Source organism: Mustelus asterias, chromosome 3 (assembly GCF_964213995.1).
Source record: "Mustelus asterias chromosome 3, sMusAst1.hap1.1, whole genome shotgun sequence".
Taxonomy (NCBI): Eukaryota; Metazoa; Chordata; class Chondrichthyes; order Carcharhiniformes; family Triakidae; genus Mustelus; species Mustelus asterias.
This window is the reverse complement of record NC_135803.1, coordinates 70,063,964-70,083,171: the sequence shown is the minus strand read 5'-3', so window position 1 is coordinate 70,083,171 and position 19,208 is coordinate 70,063,964. Positions and strand designations below refer to the sequence as shown.

Genomic DNA, 19,208 nt, shown 5'->3' with positions numbered 1-19,208 from the left:
TATAGCTCTTGGGGCTAAAGGGGTCAAGAGATAACTGTTTTAAAGTTTATTTATTACTGTCACAAATAGGCTTACATTAACATTGCAATGAAGTTACTGTGAAAATTCTCTAGTCGCCACACTCCGGTGCCTGTTCGGGTACACTGAAAGTGAATTTAGCATGGCCAATGTACCTAACCAGCATATCTTTTGGACTGTGGGAGGAAACCAGAGCACCCGGAGGGAACCCACGCAGACACGGGGAGAAGGTGCAGACTCCACACAGGCAATCACCCAAGGCTGGAATCGATTCTGGGTCCCTGGCACTGTGAGGCAGCAGTGCCACCATGCCACCCTGATATGGGGTGGAAGGGGGGTCAGCAGGACATTAAATTTGATGATCAGCCATGGTCATAATGAGCAGGCTCAAAGGGCTGAATGGCCTACTCCTGCTTCCAGTTTCTATGTTACGAGGATGTTTCCCCATCTTAGGGGGTATAAGAACAAGGGGACAGAATAAGAGATCTCCCAACAATGATGGGAGATGAAAAGGATTTTTTTCTTTCAGAGGGTTGATAATCTTTGAAAAATCTTTGAACAGTGGAGGTCCAGTCATTGAATATATTCAAGGCATGGTTTGTTCCGAAAGAAAATGTTAGTTACACAAAGCTCATGGTAGCCTCACAGCTGTTCTGTTCATTTTTATACAGCTTTCCCAAATCATGATATTTGGGGCAGTAGGGCCATGCTTCATAATTCACATCCATTCTTGCATTGAAATCCCTCAGTAGATAAAGACTTTTTGACTTAGGGATTCCGCTTCTCGCAGTGTCAAGTTCCTCATAGAACTGGTCTTTCACCTCTGCAGCTGCAGTCCGCAGCACAGCATTACAGTATAAATACACGAGGTTAACCACCCTGATTGAGTTGAGAGGTGCTAAGAGAGGTGGATAATTCATAGAGGAAATGTAGATATCCAGAAAGATTGGATATCTCAGTGACCCAAGATGTTCCAAGAACACCAATACTCCAAGTAATTCCAGATTTTCCTAGAAACTCCAGTCATCTAGCCTACAGCCTCTATTTAAACAGCAAATTAGAGTTATTATTGGCTTGTTAACACAATTTGGTGCCACTTCTGTGCCAAACTGCAGAAACAACATGAATAAACTGGCCACAAATTTACATTGACTTTGGCAGCTCCTCACCTGATGCATTGCAGAAGAGTCCGTCTTCACTTAACTCGTAGCCACTTGCACATGAGCATTCCCGTCTGTTTATCTTTGGAATTTCATGGCAGAAATGGGAACAGAAACCATAATTGTGGGAGCAGTTAGTCGCCACCAATGCTGAAATCATAAAGTGGTGAGATGAAAGTTTTTTTTAAAAACTCTGCTGCAAATTAATTGTATTAAACAAAATGCAAAATACTCCCTGCACAGGGAAGGGCAGTGGATCCACTGTTTTATATTGACAGCATTACACCATATATGACTTGCTCTATATTAAGGGCTACAAAGTGTAAAAGGATAGACTGCTATATCTTAAGAAAAAATGCCAGTACATTTCTTTGAAGTATGGCACAGAAATTTGCATTAAGTGAACACAATTATGACCTGACCATGAATGTCTATATTGTATTATTACTCACAGGTTTTCATTAGTATTGATCAAGGGTTTCTAGGGACTTGAGAAACCCAGCAGTCGAAGTGAGACAAGAAGGGTCAGATTCTTCAAGTATCTGTCTTTGCAGAAGGGGTGCTTCTCTCAGATCCCTGAGAAAATGTTCTTCCTTCTCCGTGACCTGATGTTACCTCAAACCCACACCTGAAGTTCTTAAGAAGTCTGCGATCTTCTCCCCACCACCCCATTCCCGCAATCCTTGATCCAGTGATGGGCAATCTAGGCTAGTAAGTGGGCCGCCTGAATGGCCCTCCTTCATCTCAGTGGGCCGCAAGGTTGAAATCAAGCTCACCATGACCCCATGAATAAGATTAAATACATTTAATACATGCCAAATATTTCATAAGGAGTTATAAAAAATGCTTAATCATTTTCATGTTAATAGAACTTCCATCAACTTCAAATGGTAAAAACAAAAGAAATGTTTACACTTTGGATGCAGAGGGAGTGCATGGTCCTTACAGTCATTGTTCTGTACAATCAGCATGCACCTCACTTGCTCTTGTTTCACATGCGTATCACTTCAGTTATACCGTTGGAAAAAAAAACTATGCAAATTGAAATCAGTGGAATGTGGCAATCCTGTGCATGGGCAACAGTCAACAAAATGTCTCATGGGCTGCACTCCAAACCCTGATGGGCTGCATGTGGTTCCCGGGCCACAGGTTTCCCACCACTGCCTTGATCTCTCCCTCTGTTCCACATCTGCAGACTGGTGAAGTAGGCCTTTTCACTGGACACTGAGCCAGTTCAAACTGGCTGGCTGCCGGCCAGGAAATGGTGACGAAAACCTTCACTTAATTAAGATTCTGCCATTAAATTTGGTAAGACCTCTGGGTCACCCACATTTCCAGATTCCCCCACTCCACCATCTTCCCCACTCCTAATAAATATTGGCCGGAATTTGCAGCCGTTCATGCCGGCAGGATTCTCTGGCCCTGCTGCAGTGAACGGTGGTTTGGCTGAGCACTAAATTCTCCATCCTCGCTTGCAGTGGTGGCAGGGCATGAACTGCTGGAAAATTCTGGCTATCACTGTCAATTGAGCCTAGAGCAATCGCATTTTTGTGGACCACTGTCACTTGATTGATAATCTTCATCTAAAACAGCACAAGCTGAAAATGTTAAATGAATGTGTTGTGTTGCAGAATACAGTGCAATATGAGATGAATTGGGAGAGCTTTGATGGCAGTTCTGTATTGTAACTGGTCTTGCATTGTTTGATGCTCTCATTAGATATAGAATTATCATCCTTTCATTTCACTGAGAACAAACACATTTGCTGATATTATCTGAAAGCATCAATGAATAACTTTAATTCCAATAAAAATTGCTAACTTTACCGTACTGGCATTGGCGCCCATCAAATTCTTTAGTACAGTAGCAGCGGAAGCCACCAACCAAATCCTGGCAAGTTGCATTATTGAAACATGGATTAGACGCGCACTGATCACCATCTGTGACAGATACATTTAATGAAAGGTTGAGCTCCTTGACAAAAATGGACATTCAGTCAGATAAATGTTATTAATCAGTTCTTAGGTACTCAAACACACATATTTCTTGGTCACATTTACAGATAAATATACAGATATGATGAATGTAAAGCAGCATTCCTGAAAGAACAAAGATGATGATGGTTGTAAGATAATCTGAAAAGTTCGTGCTATAACATAAGCAAACTCTACTGTATAACTTACTCTAACTTTAGATGTGGCTAACTTTTGTGGTAGGAGAACTGTGTATCTTTTTTGAAATTTATTTATGGGATATGGGCATCGCTGCCTGTTATTGCCCATTCTTGGATTGAGTGGTTTGCTAGCCCATTGCAGACGGTATTTAAAAGTCAACCACATTGCTGTGTATCTAGAGTCACACATAATCTCGACCTGGTAAGGAAGGCAGGTTCTCTTCCCTAAAGAACATTTTGACAATGGTTTCATGGTCATCATCAGGCTTTTAATTCCATCTTTTTATTGAATTCAGATTTTAACATTTGCCATGGTGGGACTTGAATCTGGGTCATAAGAACATAAGAAATAGGAGCAAGAGTAGGCCATCTAGCTCCTCGAGCCTGTCAATAAGATCAATAAGATCATGGCTGATCTGAAGTGAATCAGTTCCACTTACCCGCCTGCTCCCCATAACCCTTAATTCTCCTACCGATCAGAAATCCATCTATCTGTGATTTAAACATATTCAACGAGGTAGCCTCCACCACTTCAGTGGGCAGAGAATTCCAGAGATTCACCACCCGCTGAGAGAAGAAGTTCCTCCTCAACTCTGTCCTAAACTGACCCCCGTTTATTTTGAGGCTGTGCCCTCTAGTTCTGGTTTCCTTTCTAAGTGGAAAGAATCTCTCCACTTCTATCCAGCCCCTTCATTATCTTATATGCCTCTATAAGATCACCCCTCAGCCTTCTAAACTTCAACGAGTACAAACCTAATCTGCTCAATCTCTCCTCATAATCTACACCCCTCATCTCCGGTATCAACCTGGTGAACCTTCTCTGCACTCCCTCCTTTCGCAAGTAAGGGGACCAAAACTGCACACAGTATTCCAGCTGCGGCCTCACCAATGCCTTGTACAGATGCAGCAAGACTTCTCTGCTTTTATATTCTATCCCCCTCGCGATAAATGCCAACATCCCATTTGCCTTCTTGATCACCTGTTGTACTTGTAGACTGAGTTTTTGCGACTCGTGCACAAGGACCCCCAGGTCCCTTTGCACAGTAGCATGTTGTAATTTTTTTCCATTTCAATAATTGTCCAATTTGCTATTATTTCTTCCAAAGTGAATAACCTCGCATTTGCCAACGTTATACTCCATCTGCCAGATCCTCGCCCACTCACTCAGCCTATTCAAATCTCTCTGCAGACCTTCCGCTTCCTCCACGCAATTCACTTTCCCACTTATCTTCGTGTCGTCAGCAAACTTTGTTACCCTACACTCAGTCCCCTCCTCCAGATCATCTATGTAAATAGTAAACAGTTGAGGCCCCAGTACCGATCCCTGCGGCACGCCACTAGTCACCGTCTGCCAACCAGAAAAGCACCCATTTATTCCAACTCTCTGCTTCCTGTTGGGTGCCCGGAGCATTACCCTGTGTTTTTTTTATTAAAGTCACAAGTAGGCTTACATTAACACAGCAATGAAGGTACTGTGAAAATACCCTAGTTGCCACATTTCGGCACCTGCTAGATTACTAGTCCAATGAAAATATCACTACCACCCCCTCTAAGCACTGTGATGCCTTTGAATATTTCTATGTCATTTCTCAGCTAGCTGCTTCAGGTTTTCTTCCCTTACTTCAACACTAAAATGGCAACTGTTTTTTATTTATTCTCTCATCCCTAATTGTCCTTCAACTGAGTGACTTCCTGCACAAAGTAAAATCAGAAGGTATTTTTTGAGGTGGATGTCACTCAGTTTGATAGCGATGACCATTTTGACTAGATAATCAAATTCCTGTACGGACTCTACAAGAAGGATGACCAGTCAAACGGCTATGAGATCTGGTCAGAATTTCATAGATTTTGGAAGATGGGCAGTTATGCCATGGAAGAACATAGTAAGAAGTGTAACAACACCAGGTTAAAGTCCAACAGGTTTATTTGGTAGCAAAAGCCACACAAGCTTTCGGAGCTGCAAGCCCCTTCTTCAGGTGAGTGGGAATTCTGTTCACAAACAGAGCATATAAAGACACAAACTCAATTTACATGAATAATGGTTGGAATGCGAATACTTACAACTAATCAAGTCTTTAAGAAACAAAACAATGTGAGTGGAGAGAGCATCAAGACAGGCTAAAAAGATGTGTATTGTCTCCAGACAAGACAGCCAGTGAAACTCTGTGGGAGTTACAAATAGTGTGACATGAACCCAATATCCCGGTTGAGGCCGTCCTCGTGTGTGCGGAACTTGGCTATCAGTTTCTGCTCAGCGACTCTGCGCCATCGTGTGTTGCGAAGGCCGCCTTGGAGAACGCTTACCCGAATATCAGAGGCCGAATTCGGGCATTCGGCCTCTGATATTCGGGTAAGCGTTCTCCAAGGCGGCCTTCGCAACACACGACGGCGCAGAGTCGCTGAGCAGAAACTGATAGCCAAGTTCCGCACACACGAGGACGGCCTCAACCGGGATATTGGGTTCATGTCACACTATTTGTAACTCCCACAGAGTTTCACTGACTGTCTTGTCTGGAGACAATACACATCTTTTTAGCCTGTCTTGATGCTCTCTCCACTCACATTGTTTTGTTTCTTAAAGACTTGATTAGTTGTAAGTATTCGCATTCCAACCATTATTCATGTAAATTGAGTTTGTGTCTTTATATGCTCTGTTTGTGAACAGAATTCCCACTCACCTGAAGAAGGGGCTTGCAGCTCCGAAAGTTTGTGTGGCTTTTGCTACCAAATAAACCTGTTGGACTTTAACCTGGTGTTGTTAAACTTCTTACTGTGTTTACCCCAGTCCAACGCCGGCATCTCCACATCATGGAAGAATATGCCATGGACTTTAGTAAACCATGCAAAATGTTAGAAATCATAGAAACCCTACAGTACAGAAAGAGGCCATTCGGCCCATCGAGTCTGCACCGACCACAATCCCACCCAGGCCCTACCCCCATATCCCTACATATTTACCCACTAATCCCTCTAACCTACGCATCTCAGGACACTAAGGGCAATTGTTAGCATAGCCAATCAACCTAACCCGCGCATCTTTGGACTGTGGGAGGAAACCGGAGCACCCGGAGGAAACCCACGCAGACACGAGGAGAATGTGCAAACTCCACACAGACAGTGACCCAAGCCAGGAATCGAACCCAGGTCCCTGGAGCTGTGAAGCAGCAGTGCTAACCACTGTGCTACCGTGCCGCCCCAAGTTCAACATGGGGATCCCTGGATTGGCAGTAATGTTTAAATTACTAGATTGGTCACATATGGACAGGCAACTAGTTCCAACAGGCGTCCAGTTATCGGAGGAGACTGTTGAATTAGGTGCAAGCTGCCTTAGGTTTCCCAGGAAATTGTCATTCCCTGCAAAATAGAAAATCTGTTGATTGTCAGGTTTCGAAATAGTTCAGATATCTGACACAGTTGTCAATGAAAGGATTAAAGACAGATGAAACAAAATCTGGGTATATCAGAAGAGGATCCCAGGAGTACCCAAGTGCAAATCAATAGCTTCACAGCTCCAGGGTCCCGGGTTCGATTCCTGGCTCGGGTCACTGTCTGTGTGGAGTTTGCACATTCTCCTCGTGTCTGCGTGGGTTTCCTCCGGGAGCTCCGGTTTCCTCCCACAGTCCAAAGATGTGCGAGTTAGGTTGATTGGCCAGGTTAAAAATTGCCCCTTAGAGTCCTGAGATGCATAGGTTAGAGGGATTAGCGGGTAAATATGTGGGGGTAGGGCCTGGGTGGGATTGTGGTCGGTGCAGACTCGATGGGCCGAATGGCCTCCTTCTGCACTGTAGGGATTCTATGATTCTATGATTCTATGAGATGATTCAAGTGTGACCTGAAATATTATCATCACATGGAGAACTGCTCAGAGTAAAGATGTAGGATCCTTCAAATGACACATGAGTCTGAGGAACATGGTAAATATGAACAAATTATACTGGTTGCAATGAGCTTCAGCCCTGGGATGAATGTGTTCATTATGGACTCTTTTAATTATCATTGTTGTCTGAGAGTGTGATGGAGGCAAATTCAAGTATGGCTTTCTAAAAGGAATTGGATAAGCACCTCAGAGAGAGAAATTGCAGAGTTACCAGGGAAGAGTTGGAGAGTGGGACTAACTGATTTGCTCCTGCAGAGAGTTAGCAGAAGCATGAAGACTGAATGGTCTCCTTCTTTAATGTAACCATTCGATGATTCTCCTACAATTGTACAGTATTGGATAGCGTAGTTACTTCAAAGGTACTTTGATAAGACTGGTTAAAATGTTATCTAAGTTCACTAAGTAATGATGCAATGTTAAGAAATATAAACTGCTAGGTTTGGCAATGACAATACCTTGAGGTCCCACAAGAACCCTACCCTAAATACCATTGCCCCCCACCCCATCCATCACTTTGCACAAAAAAAGACTAACATGAATAAAAATGGGAAAATTCCAGGGGACAAGTCTTCAGACTTGAAGCATTAACTCTCATTCCCTAATCCAAATACACTGTCGGACACAATCTAAAGGCAAAGCATCACAAGGGGAAACAAAGGTTGGATGTGAGCCGAATGAAAAGTGGCAGAGAAAGAAGAAAAGGGGACATGTGGGATAAGCCCACATAAAAACCAGAGAGAGGTCACTGGACCAATGTTTTGGGTGTTAAAATATATTGGATTTGAATTGTCATAGAAACTGCCACAGGGTACAAAGGTTAACAGCCTTACCCCCTCCTTCTGTCACTGAAACCTCTCTCATTAAATGTAAGCTGTTTCTGCTTTGAAAACCACCAGAAGACCTCATTGTTGCAAACTTAGAGTTCTTAAAGGAGGATTAAAAATCAACACCACTGTCTCCAAGAAAAAAAGAGAATCAACTAGCGATTACAGCATGAACATTGCAGTGAGACACCCAAGTACCAGCAGCTACTGTGGAAAGCGCGTGGACAATCAGTGAATATTTTTTTTCTGACTAGTACTGACTAGTATTTACTTGGCCAGGTTTTAAGATCTGACACTCTGCAGAGTTCCATCTCTTTTTATGAATGCTTGTCAGGGGTTGGGGGTGAGGGGTTGCTAGGGAGGTTGCATTTGTGTGTTGTTTATCATTGGTAGGTAGTTGGACCTATTCATACATTTTAAGCCATTTATTAATCATTTCTGCATTTTACCTGAGTGAGATTTTTAGCAATAAAACTCTACCTGTTCACCTAAGGATTGGCTTATTTCTTACACTGAGCTACACGTAATTAAGTATATATATTGAATTGCCAATATTGCATGCCATTTAAATTCAAACTCTGTAATAACCAACCCAGTAGTGGAACAAAGAGTGCAGCCAGTTCACCTAACCTGGACGTAACAATGTTTGTGGAATATGGGATGATGAAGGGAAAAGCATATGTAGCGACAAAGCCAGCGATAAATCTTCTTTTGCTTGCCTGTGAAAACAGAAATCTCAGGTGTCCATTTACTGAGGGAAAACAGTCTTTATCTTTTTGTTATCATTTGTCCTTTCCTCCTTATTCTTTCTCCTCCAATTTAACAAAGAACAGTTTACTTACCAACATACTTGTTCCAAAATGTTAACTGTCAAAAAAAGTACACAGCTGATTAGATATACCAACAGTAGGAGACAAGGAATCATAAAAGTCATAATTATACAATGAAATGGAATAACTTCTATTGTGCACTTCTTACAAAAGGAATAGGGGAAGAGTTAGATTCAGAAAAGTAGCCCATCAGGCACAAGAAGCCTGTCCTTTTTCTGATGGATTATCTCCGCCTCACTACCATTTCACCACATCTCCCACTTGTTCTCCATATCTATCAGTCTTACCTGTACACCTTCTTCACCATATCTCTCAATTGATGTTCCCTCGGACTCAAAGCCTTCACTGTAGTGAACTTTTTTTTTAAGCTCTTCTCATAAGTTTGAACGTGCCAATTAAATCACCATGAAGTCTTTTACCCATATTTCACAACCTCCACATTTATCATTATCTAATCTGTGCATTATACATGAATTAAACTACTGTCAAGGAAGCAAGCAAACAATTGTAATTCAATCATAATACTCTTCCCATGTTTATAACAAAATGCAGGTTGCACTGGCAGAGCTATGACCCCAGTGATGAAAAAATTAATTGCACCATGAATAAGACTATATGCTAAAGAATTAACAATAATACTTTTAGCATGATACATGACAACAGAGATTTCAATGGCCTTTCAATATATGCCCATCCTTAACCTTTCCAAAAGATGTAAAAATCATACTAAGAAGCACCTTGCTGCCAGATCATATTGGTCAGGCTAAAACTAGTATTTATATTTATTTTTGCACTTAAAATTACACAAATAAAATTGATACCGCAAAACATACCTAGACTCATTCTTTACTTCAAAGTCTTTTCTGGTATAGAAAGTTCGAGTTCAGTGTCCTTTTCACAAACTTTAACTAACTCTCTGATGATTGTAATGTTGGGGGAATTCTCCCGTATAGCCCGCCACGGGAATCGTAGCGGGCAGGGGCAGACCACACAAAGGTCCATTGACCTTAGGTGGGATTCTCCGTTTTGGGGCGAGCGCGGCTGGAGAATCTCACCTATGTTTCTACCCATGCAGTCCCATCACACTGTCCTGGTGTGAAAGCCAACTGGGTGAAACCAAAGACTGCAGGTTATAAAAACTCATGGGATATATATTTCTTCATGCAAGCTTTTTCCACTTCAGACAAAAGTCCTTTCATCCTCAACACTTCATTTTTTAAGAAAGTCGCTGGTTCTATCGGAACAGGTTGGTAAATAGAATATTAACTGCTGCCATTATTCGAGTAGACAGTATGTGAACAGCAACCCCTTCAATATTGGAGGAACCATTAGTGGGCTAGGCCTGAAACTAACCCAATTGGGATTTTCCTTTTGTATGAAACTCCTTTAATGTTCACAGTAATGAAAGATAATAAGTTCTGCTTAAAACCCAAGAGAAATTCACATATATCAGCAGCTCAATAACTCCAAGAATCAGAAAAATAAATTTCACCTGATTAGGTTCTTGTTGTAAGCAGCCAAATTATAGAAACTACACACATCTCTGTTATACACATGAATTGCAATGTAAAAAAAAGATACATAATTGGTAAAAGGACAAGCTTGAAGTATACTCTGGACAAACTGACCTGGCTGAAATTAAAGTAAAATACTGCGGACACTATAAATTTAAAATAACATTTCCAGCACTAGCTGTAGGTTTGGCACAACAGTATTGGCAAATGGTGAGAACTTCAGTCAAATGGAACCTCTAACAACCCTGCTACTCATTATTTTAAGCAGCTTTCTTCAACTGTTAATGTGCATGTGACGTTAGGCATAAACTACACCTGTAGAGGCATGGTGACGCAATGGTTAGCACTGCTACCTCACAGCACCAGGGACCTGGATTTGATTCCCAGCTCGGTTCACTGTCTGTGCGGAGTCTGCACATTCTCCCCATGTCTGCATGGGTTTCCTCCGTGTGCTCCAGTTTCCTCCCACAGTCCGAAAGATGTGCTGGTTAGGTGTAAATTCTCCCTCATTGTACCCGAACAGGCGCCGGAGTGTGGCAACTAGGGGATTTTCACAGTAACTTCATTGCAGTGTTAATGTCAGCCTACTTGTCACAATAATAAACAAACTTAAATTTATTAATGGAAAGTGCATTTTGCTGTACTGGCTTTTTCCCCTCACTAAAAAGAAAACCATTTGCCAAACCCATTCTCAAGAAAGCACTGTGGTATTGATAACACTGCCAACTTTAACAATGCTTTGATATTGCACCATTGTTTTGCTGTACATTAAATCAGGACCAAAGAGAGGGAGAAACCTTTCCCTCAGTCTTCTATGTCCATCAAATCCCAAGCAATAGTGTAACATGAGGAAATTAATAAAATTAACAGTGTTGGTGTCTCATGAACCTGGATGCTGAGGTGATTAATTGCAGGATACTCACAGCTTTATCCATTGAATCGAAAATCTCTTTAACCTCTTCGAAAGCACACTTTTCTTCATTACACTCCCTTTCCAAATTTCCAGGTTTGAACTCTTCAAAGAAACCATTAGCTCGTTTCCTAATTCTTAAGACATCATTGGCATCTTTTTCTGGTAAGAATACTGAAAAATAAAATGAGGAATTGTCTCTGAAACTCTTGTTTGGACAGTGGACAGTGTACCATCACCCCATGGAATGTTGAATCTGTACCACAGTAAGAAGTTTAACAACACCAGGTTAAAGTCCAATAGGTTTATTTGGTAGCAAAAGCCACACAAGCTTTCGGAGCTGCAAGCCCCTTCTTCAGGTGGGTGGGAATTCTGTTCACAAACAGAGCATATAAAGACACAGACTTAATTTACATGAATAATGGTTGGAATGCGAATACTTACAACTAATCAAGTCTTTAAGAAACAAAACAATGTGAGTGGAGAGAGCATCAAGACGCATTCCAACCATTATTCATGTAAATTAAGTCTGTGTCTTTATATGCTCTGTTTGTGAACAGAATTCCCACTCACCTGAAGAAGGGGCTTGCAGCTCCGAAAGCTTGTGTGGCTTTTGCTACCAAATAAACCTGTTGGACTTTAACCTGGTGTTGTTAAACTTCTTACTGTGTTTACCCCAGTCCAACGCCGGCATCTCCACATCATCATCTGTACCAGAACAGAGCTTAGGGACTAGACAGCTGAAAGAATGATTGCCAATGGTAAAGTGATTAAAATTGGCAATGCACAAGAGGCCTAAGGAGAGTACAGAGACAGGCAGGGAAGGGTCAGTCTATTGTTGCAGCTGAAAACAAGGATGAGAATTTGAAAATTGATGTAAAATTGTAGGTCAGCCAACATAGATGAAAATAGAACGGGAATTTACATGAGTTAGGATATGAGCAGTGGAGTTTCAGATGAAATCAAGTTTATGTAGGATGTAAAATGGGAGGTCAGCCAGTGGAATATTGGAATAGTCAAGGTTAGAGATATCAAAGGCGTGGATGAAGGCTTTCAGCACCAGATGAGGGACAGAATCAGGTGATGTTACAGAGGTGGAAGTAAGTGGTCTTGGTCATGGAATAGACATGTGTTGGCAGCTCATTTCAGGTATGGTAGCCAGATTATAAATGGTGCCAAGAACATTTACACCAGTGTGCTATTTGTACAAGGATAGTGTGTCATTCACACAAGAAAATTCTCCAATATTCCAACAGTGCCAGGACAATTGGCCATTTGTTCCAGGTATTTAATATTCTCAGAATAAGAGGCAAGCCATCTAGGACTGACATGAGGAGACATTTCTTCACTCAGAACATGGTGAATCTTTGGAATTCTTTATTTAAATTCATATACAGGATGTGGATGTTGCTGGCATTTATTGCCTATCCCTAACTGCCCTACTCCAGAGGGCTGGTGAGGCTCAGCCATTGAGCATGTTCAACACAGAGATGGTTGGATTTCTAGTTATTAAAATTGTTAAGGGGATAGTATGGGAAAATTATGTTGAGGTCAAAGATCAGCCATGGTCTAGTTGAATGGCAGCAGGACCAGGCTCAAGGGGCCAATGTTCCTGTGCACTATTTGTACCAGGGCAGTGCATCATCCTCATTAGGGAATGCTCCATCTGTACCAGGACGATGTGCCATCTATGTCGAGGGTGTGTGCTATGTCTACAATACAATAAGTATTCAGATCTCATACTGACCTGAGTAGCTGGACACATTTATAAAACACGCAGCCAAGAGAAACATTAAACAGCAGTGAGCCTTCATCATTGTGCAATCTGGATTGTCAAACCCTCACCTGCAATGGGAAAGGAATATATAATGTTATGGGATAGCAACAAACCAGGTTAAAGCCTTGAAGGTTTTTACCTTTTTTCTTCAATGTTTCAACAGATGTATCCATCTCTTCTGAGCCCTGTGCTTTTTACAGTTCTCCATGTTCGTTCTTCTTTCAGAGTTCTGCGCAAGCCTACCTCAGCACCTTGGTAAGCCCATCCAAGGATTCTCCACTCTAAACTAATGGGTTTTGCCCTCATTTCACAACAAATTCAGATCAAATTTATCAAACAAACTATGTCAGCATTGACAGAAAACTGGCCTGGTTCAATAAAGTATTTTATGGGCAGGAAATCTTGTCTTGCTGACATGTGACTCCAAGTCCACACTGATCTGGCTGGCTCTTAATTGCCCTCTGAAATGGCCTAGGATGCCAATAAATTGTATCAAAACCGCTACAAAGTCTAGAAAAAGGCACCGGAAACAAAAACTGCAAACTCAGCCCTGTCGATCCTGCAAAGTCTTCCTTACTAACATCTGGGGACTTGTACCAAAATTGGGAGAGCTATCTCACAGATTAGTCAAGCAATAGCTTGACATCGTCATACTCATGGTATCATACCTTACAGATAATGTCCCAGACACCACCATCACCTTCCCTGGGTATGTCCTGTCCCAATGCAGCACAGACCCAGCTAGCAGAGCAGTGGTATACAGTCAGGAGGGAGTTGTGATGGGAGTCTTCAAAATCGACTCCATAGCCTATTAAGACACATGGCATCAGGTCAGACATGGGCAAAGTAACATCCTGCTGATTACCGTTTACCAACGCCCCTCAGCTGATGAATCAGTTCCTCCATGTTGAACACCACTTGGAGGAAGCACAGAGGGAGACAAGTGCACAGAATGTACTCTGGGTTAGGAACTTCATTGTCCATCAGCAACAGTGGCTTGGTAGTACTGCTACTGACTGAGCTGGCTGAGTCCTAAGGGACATAACTAGGTTAGACTAGGTCACCAGCAGGTGCTGAGGGAAGTAACAAGAGGAAAAAACTTTCTGGACTTTGGTCTTCACCAATCTACCTGTCAGAATGCATCTTCTCATGACAGTATTGTTGGGTGTAACCATTGCACAGTCATTTTTGAGACAAAATATTCATGATGAGGATACCCTCCATCTTGCTGTGTGGCACTACCGCTGTGCTAATGGGATAAATTTCAAACAAATTGAGCAACTCAAAACTGGCATCCATGAGGTGCTGTGGGCTATCAGGATCAGCAGAATTGTATTCAATCACAATCTGCAAATTCATGGCCCTGCATACCCCTCATTCTATCATACAAGCTGGGGGATCAACCCAGGTTCAATGAGAGTGGAGGAGAATGTGGTGATTGTTCCTTTAAGGGTAAAACAGCACAGTAAGAGTCATATATCCTGTGCAACCAACCTGGACACATAGTGTGGAATATTGAGAGGGGCTTCTTTGATAAGACACAGTTTGAGAGTTGGCTGCAGCCATGAGGTTGCTGGCCTCTGTACAGTTTTCTTATTAATACCTTTCATGTTTCTAATGAAGTCTGTGAATGTGCATCATTACATCTGGCAATGAAGGTACATGACCCTGAAACTACATCAGGCCCGGCACTTGAGAGAATCCTGTATTAACTGAAGTCTAACAAAACATTACTCACTAGAATCCGGCACTTGAGAGAATCCTGTATTAACTGAAGTCTAACAAAACATTACTCACTAGAATTTAGGCAAACAGACCCATTTGATTCCTCCTTGGAGGACTGGACACAATATATTGAGCGCCTTGAATATTATTTCCAAGCAAATGAAATAGGGGAGGAGGCAAAATGCAAATCAATTTTCCTCAGTGTTTGTGGAACTCAAACATATAACCTTATTCACTGTCTTACAACCCCAAAGCTTCACTGACTCTAATTCACTTAGCGAGCTCATGGATTTAGTTGAAGACTCATTTCCAACATTAACCATCAGTCATACTCTAGCGATTCAAGGGTGAGACCCAGATGAATTGATCACAAATTACATCACTAAATTGAAGTAATTGTCAGAGTATTGTGATTTTGAAGCCACCTGAAATGACATGTTACGGGATAGGTTAGTCTGCAGTATGAACATCGATGCTATTCAATGGAGATTGTTTATGGATGAGTAATGGAGATAGTGCTGGCCATGGAGAGTGTTGAAAAAGATACACAAGTGTTGCAGAGTGCACAAAATGGCACCGTTCACCAATGAGGGCGGGAACCTGTAGTCAGCCATGGCACCAAAATCGCCAAAGCAGCAACAAAGTGGGAAACAATTTCAGCCACAACAAAACAAAAAAGGTACAGAATAGGCAATCAGACAGTAATACATAAAGTGGAATGTTACCAATGTGGAGGTAACCACCTTCCTGAATCATCTCGGTTTAAGGAGGCTGAGTTTTTTTTATTGTCACAGAAGAGGGCATTTGAGAAATCAGTGCAAAAGTAAGTTAAGATCGCCGAGCAATCGATCAAATAAGGTGTTACAAGTATACAATGTGGAAGAGCTTAGCCCCAATGATTCTGTTACTCATTCTCTGTTTCACCTAAAAACAGGCAAGATAGACCTGATTACTGTAACGCTCTGGATAAATGTAAGCCTCTTAAGATGGAAGTGGATACAGGGACACCAGACACTGTGAAGGGCAAGCACACATTTCAGTACCTAAGAGAGGGAGTCCAACTATTGAACTTGAGTGGAATTTCTGCCAAGTTGAAGGCTTATATCAGAGAAGCAATAGAAATAATAGACACCACAATGGTATTTGTAAGGTATGGACAACAGTCTACCCAGCTCTCAGTTATAGTAGTGACAGATGAATGACCAAGGGTTTTCTGCCACAATAGGCTTAAAGAAAGCAAGTTGAATTAGGCTGAGATTTTTCAAGTGTGGGAAAGAGGACTGCCTGAACTGGTATGAAAATACGAGAATGTCTTCTGTGATGAATTAGGCAATATCAAAGCATTACAAGCTAAGATTTACGAGGATCCAGAGACAACTTCCAATTCTTTAGAATGCATAGAATCACTACAGTGCAGAAAGAGGCCATTCGGCCCATCGAGTCGGCACTGATTCTCCAAAAGAGCATCTTACTTACACCCTCCTCCTCTCCCCCAACCCCAGGCATTTACTATGGCAAATCCACCTAACCTGCACATCCTTTGGACTGTGGGAAGAAACTGTAGCACCCGGCGGACACCCATAAAGAGTCCGTGCAAACTTGATGGGCCGAATGACCTCTTTCACCACTGCTGGGATTCTATGGTCAGAGCCCTATCATCCATCTGATAATGAGTTAGTTGAAAGATTTGTACAATCCCTGAAACACTCAGTGTGAGCATCCCAAGACCAAGGTTCGTTAACACAATGTCTTATTAGCTTTTTGGCATCCTACAGAAATATTACACATGCAACTACACAGAGTTCACCAGCATTGTTACTCACAGAGTAATCACTCCTGTACAAGGCAGAGAGCTGCTCCTAACTGTATTACACAGAGCTCATCCTGGCATCTCTAGGATGAAGGAGTTGTGTGTGGTGGCCTGGTATTGATGCTGAGATCAAGAAGCTAGTCAAGCACTGTTAGCAGTGTGAACTGCAACAAGGGTTGCCTGCTACAGCCCCATTGTACCCTTGGGAATGGCCTTCCCAGCCATGGGTGCAATTCCATACGGATTATGTTGGCCCATTCTTGGGCACAATATTTTTGCTCATGACTAATGCCTACTCTAAATGGATGGACATTTTTGAGGTGAAGTCACAGACCATCAGACAATGGAACTATATTCACAAGAGCTGAGTTCCAAAACTTCATCACTCTCAATGGTATTAAACACATCAAACCTGCACTTTACCACCCAGCATCAAACAGATTAGCTGAGTGAGCCATCCAAACTTTCAACTCTGGCTTAAGTTAACTGTCAGGAAGAACCTGGGAGATCAAATTCTCATGATTTCTCCTTAGCTATTGGACCACTCCACACGCAACATCAGGAGTTCCTTCAGCAGAATTGCTAATGAACCATTGTCTCAGAAGGAGACAGAGCCTCATGTTTCCAAATTTGCCAGGAGAGGGGTAGAAGAACACAAGCCATGATTCACATAGTACAGCACGATCATTTATAGTAAATGAAACTGTAAAGGTGAGAAACTTCAGCAGTGGATCAAGTTGGATCCCTGGAATTATTGTCTCTAAGACTGGACCTCTTTCATACCAAGTAGACATGGAAGCATCGATCGTTGGTAAACAGGAGGACCACTTGAGGAGTATAGAGATGCTCATGCAGTCAGTGTTGCCATCAAGAAATATTTTTGAACCTGTAAGTGCCAAAGAAGCTGATGGACTTGCTGCAGACCTATGATTAATGTCCCCGTGTAAGCAAGTAGCAATGAACTGCCTATGCCAGAAGATGTACCTGTTATTGCAGTTCCTGCTAATGTTGATCCTGTGGAAGTATCTCAGACTACAGAATTACACCACTCTACAAGGAATAAAAAAAACCTCAGACTCAATTTATAATGGTCTTACCCAGGTACATAATGTTGAGTTAATGCTTAGCACTGAGTGAATTAGTTATTGAAGTTTGTATAAAAGACTTAAAGGGGGAAGGATGTACTGATTGCCCCTTTAAGGGCAAAACAGCAGAGTAAGGGTTACATGGACTGTGCAACCATTTGCGACGCAGAGTGTAGAATCATCCCATGTTGAGAGTGTTCTTTGATAAGACACAGTTTGGGAGTTGGCTGCAGCCATGAGACTGCTGGCCTCGACAGGTTTTCTTATTAATACCATTTGTGTTTCTAATGAAGTCTGTGAACATGTATCATTACAGAAGGCATACCAGGGGTAACATCAGGCATACTTAAAAATGAAATGTCAACCTGGTGAAGCTACAACAAGCACTACTTGCCCCGTGTTGATTTAGCATCGATGGCCTTTCATACTTCCTGCCCTGCCTCCTTTGTCAGTGTTGTAGAATTAGGATGTTGCAGAATTGTGAGGTGATTTAAAGTTCATGGAATTATTGAATCCTCGCAGCACAGAGGCAGCCACTTGGCCTTTGATGTCTATGCCAGCTCTCTGCAACAGCGACTCAGCTACTGCCATGCCTCCATCTCATCGCTGTAACCCTGCAAATGTTTTCTCTGCAGATGTTCATCCAATTCCCTCTTGAAGGCCCAGATTAGATCTGCCTTTACCATACTCAGGGGGTGCATCCTGGATCTTAATTACTCGCTGCGTAATTATGTTTTTCCTCATTTCATTGCTGATTGTTTAACCAATCACCTTAAAATTGGTGTTCTTCAGTGTTGGTATCTAATAGGTTCTATTGATGGACGTTTCAGGTAATAAGGTGAAGAGATGCGTACTGATTAATTATACTCAGATGTGCTTTATGGAGAGTCAGCCTATACCTGGTGTAGGCTGGGGTGAAGGTGAATGGAGGACTAAGCTGTGTGGCAAGCAATAAACAGTCTCTACCAAAATCTTCTTCACAACTGGCTTGGGAGTTCTGGTCACCACACGACCACAAAGGTTTACCAGGATGTCACCTGGTCTGGAGGGCTTTAGGTACGAGAAGAAATTGGATAAACTTGGATTGTTTTCACGAGAAAGACGGAGTCTGAGGGGCGATCTGAGGTCAACAAAATTATGAGTGGCATAAATAGGGTGGCTTTTTCCCAGGGTGGAAAGGTCAACTACAAGAGGGCACAGGTTCAAGGTGAGAGGGGGAAATTTTAGGGGAGATGTGCAGGGAAAGTTTTTCACACAGAGGGTGGTGGGTGTCTGGGGCGCAATGCCAGTGGAAGTAGTGGAAACAGGCACTTTAGCAACGTTCAAGGTGTACCTTGATAGAGGCGAACAGAGGGATAGAAACCACGCAAAAACAGAAATGCTGGAAAATCTCAGCAGGTTTGACAGCATCTGTGGAGAAAGAATACAGCTATTGTTTTGAGTCTGGATGACCCTTCATCAGAAACCACATATGGGCAATAAGTAATGGGTCTAAATAAGGATTA

General features: G+C 42.2%; 1 protein-coding gene across 4 annotated transcripts in view; it reads right to left on the bottom strand.

Moving 5' to 3' along the window:
* Positions 1-19,208, bottom strand: part of LOC144491382 (vitamin K-dependent protein C-like) — a 49,167-nt gene that overhangs the window by 21,152 nt on the left and 8,807 nt on the right. For all 4 annotated transcript variants that reach the window (XM_078209122.1, XM_078209123.1, XM_078209117.1 and 1 more), the window contains exons 2-6: positions 13,054-13,151; positions 11,320-11,480; positions 8,895-8,919; positions 3,005-3,118; positions 1,188-1,328 (exon numbers count right to left, since the gene is read on the bottom strand). In XM_078209122.1, coding sequence (XP_078065248.1) covers positions 1,188-1,328; positions 3,005-3,118; positions 8,895-8,919; positions 11,320-11,480; positions 13,054-13,123 — 511 coding nt within the window. In that variant the 5' untranslated portion in view covers positions 13,124-13,151. The remainder of the gene's footprint in view (positions 1-1,187; positions 1,329-3,004; positions 3,119-8,894; positions 8,920-11,319; positions 11,481-13,053; positions 13,152-19,208) is intronic.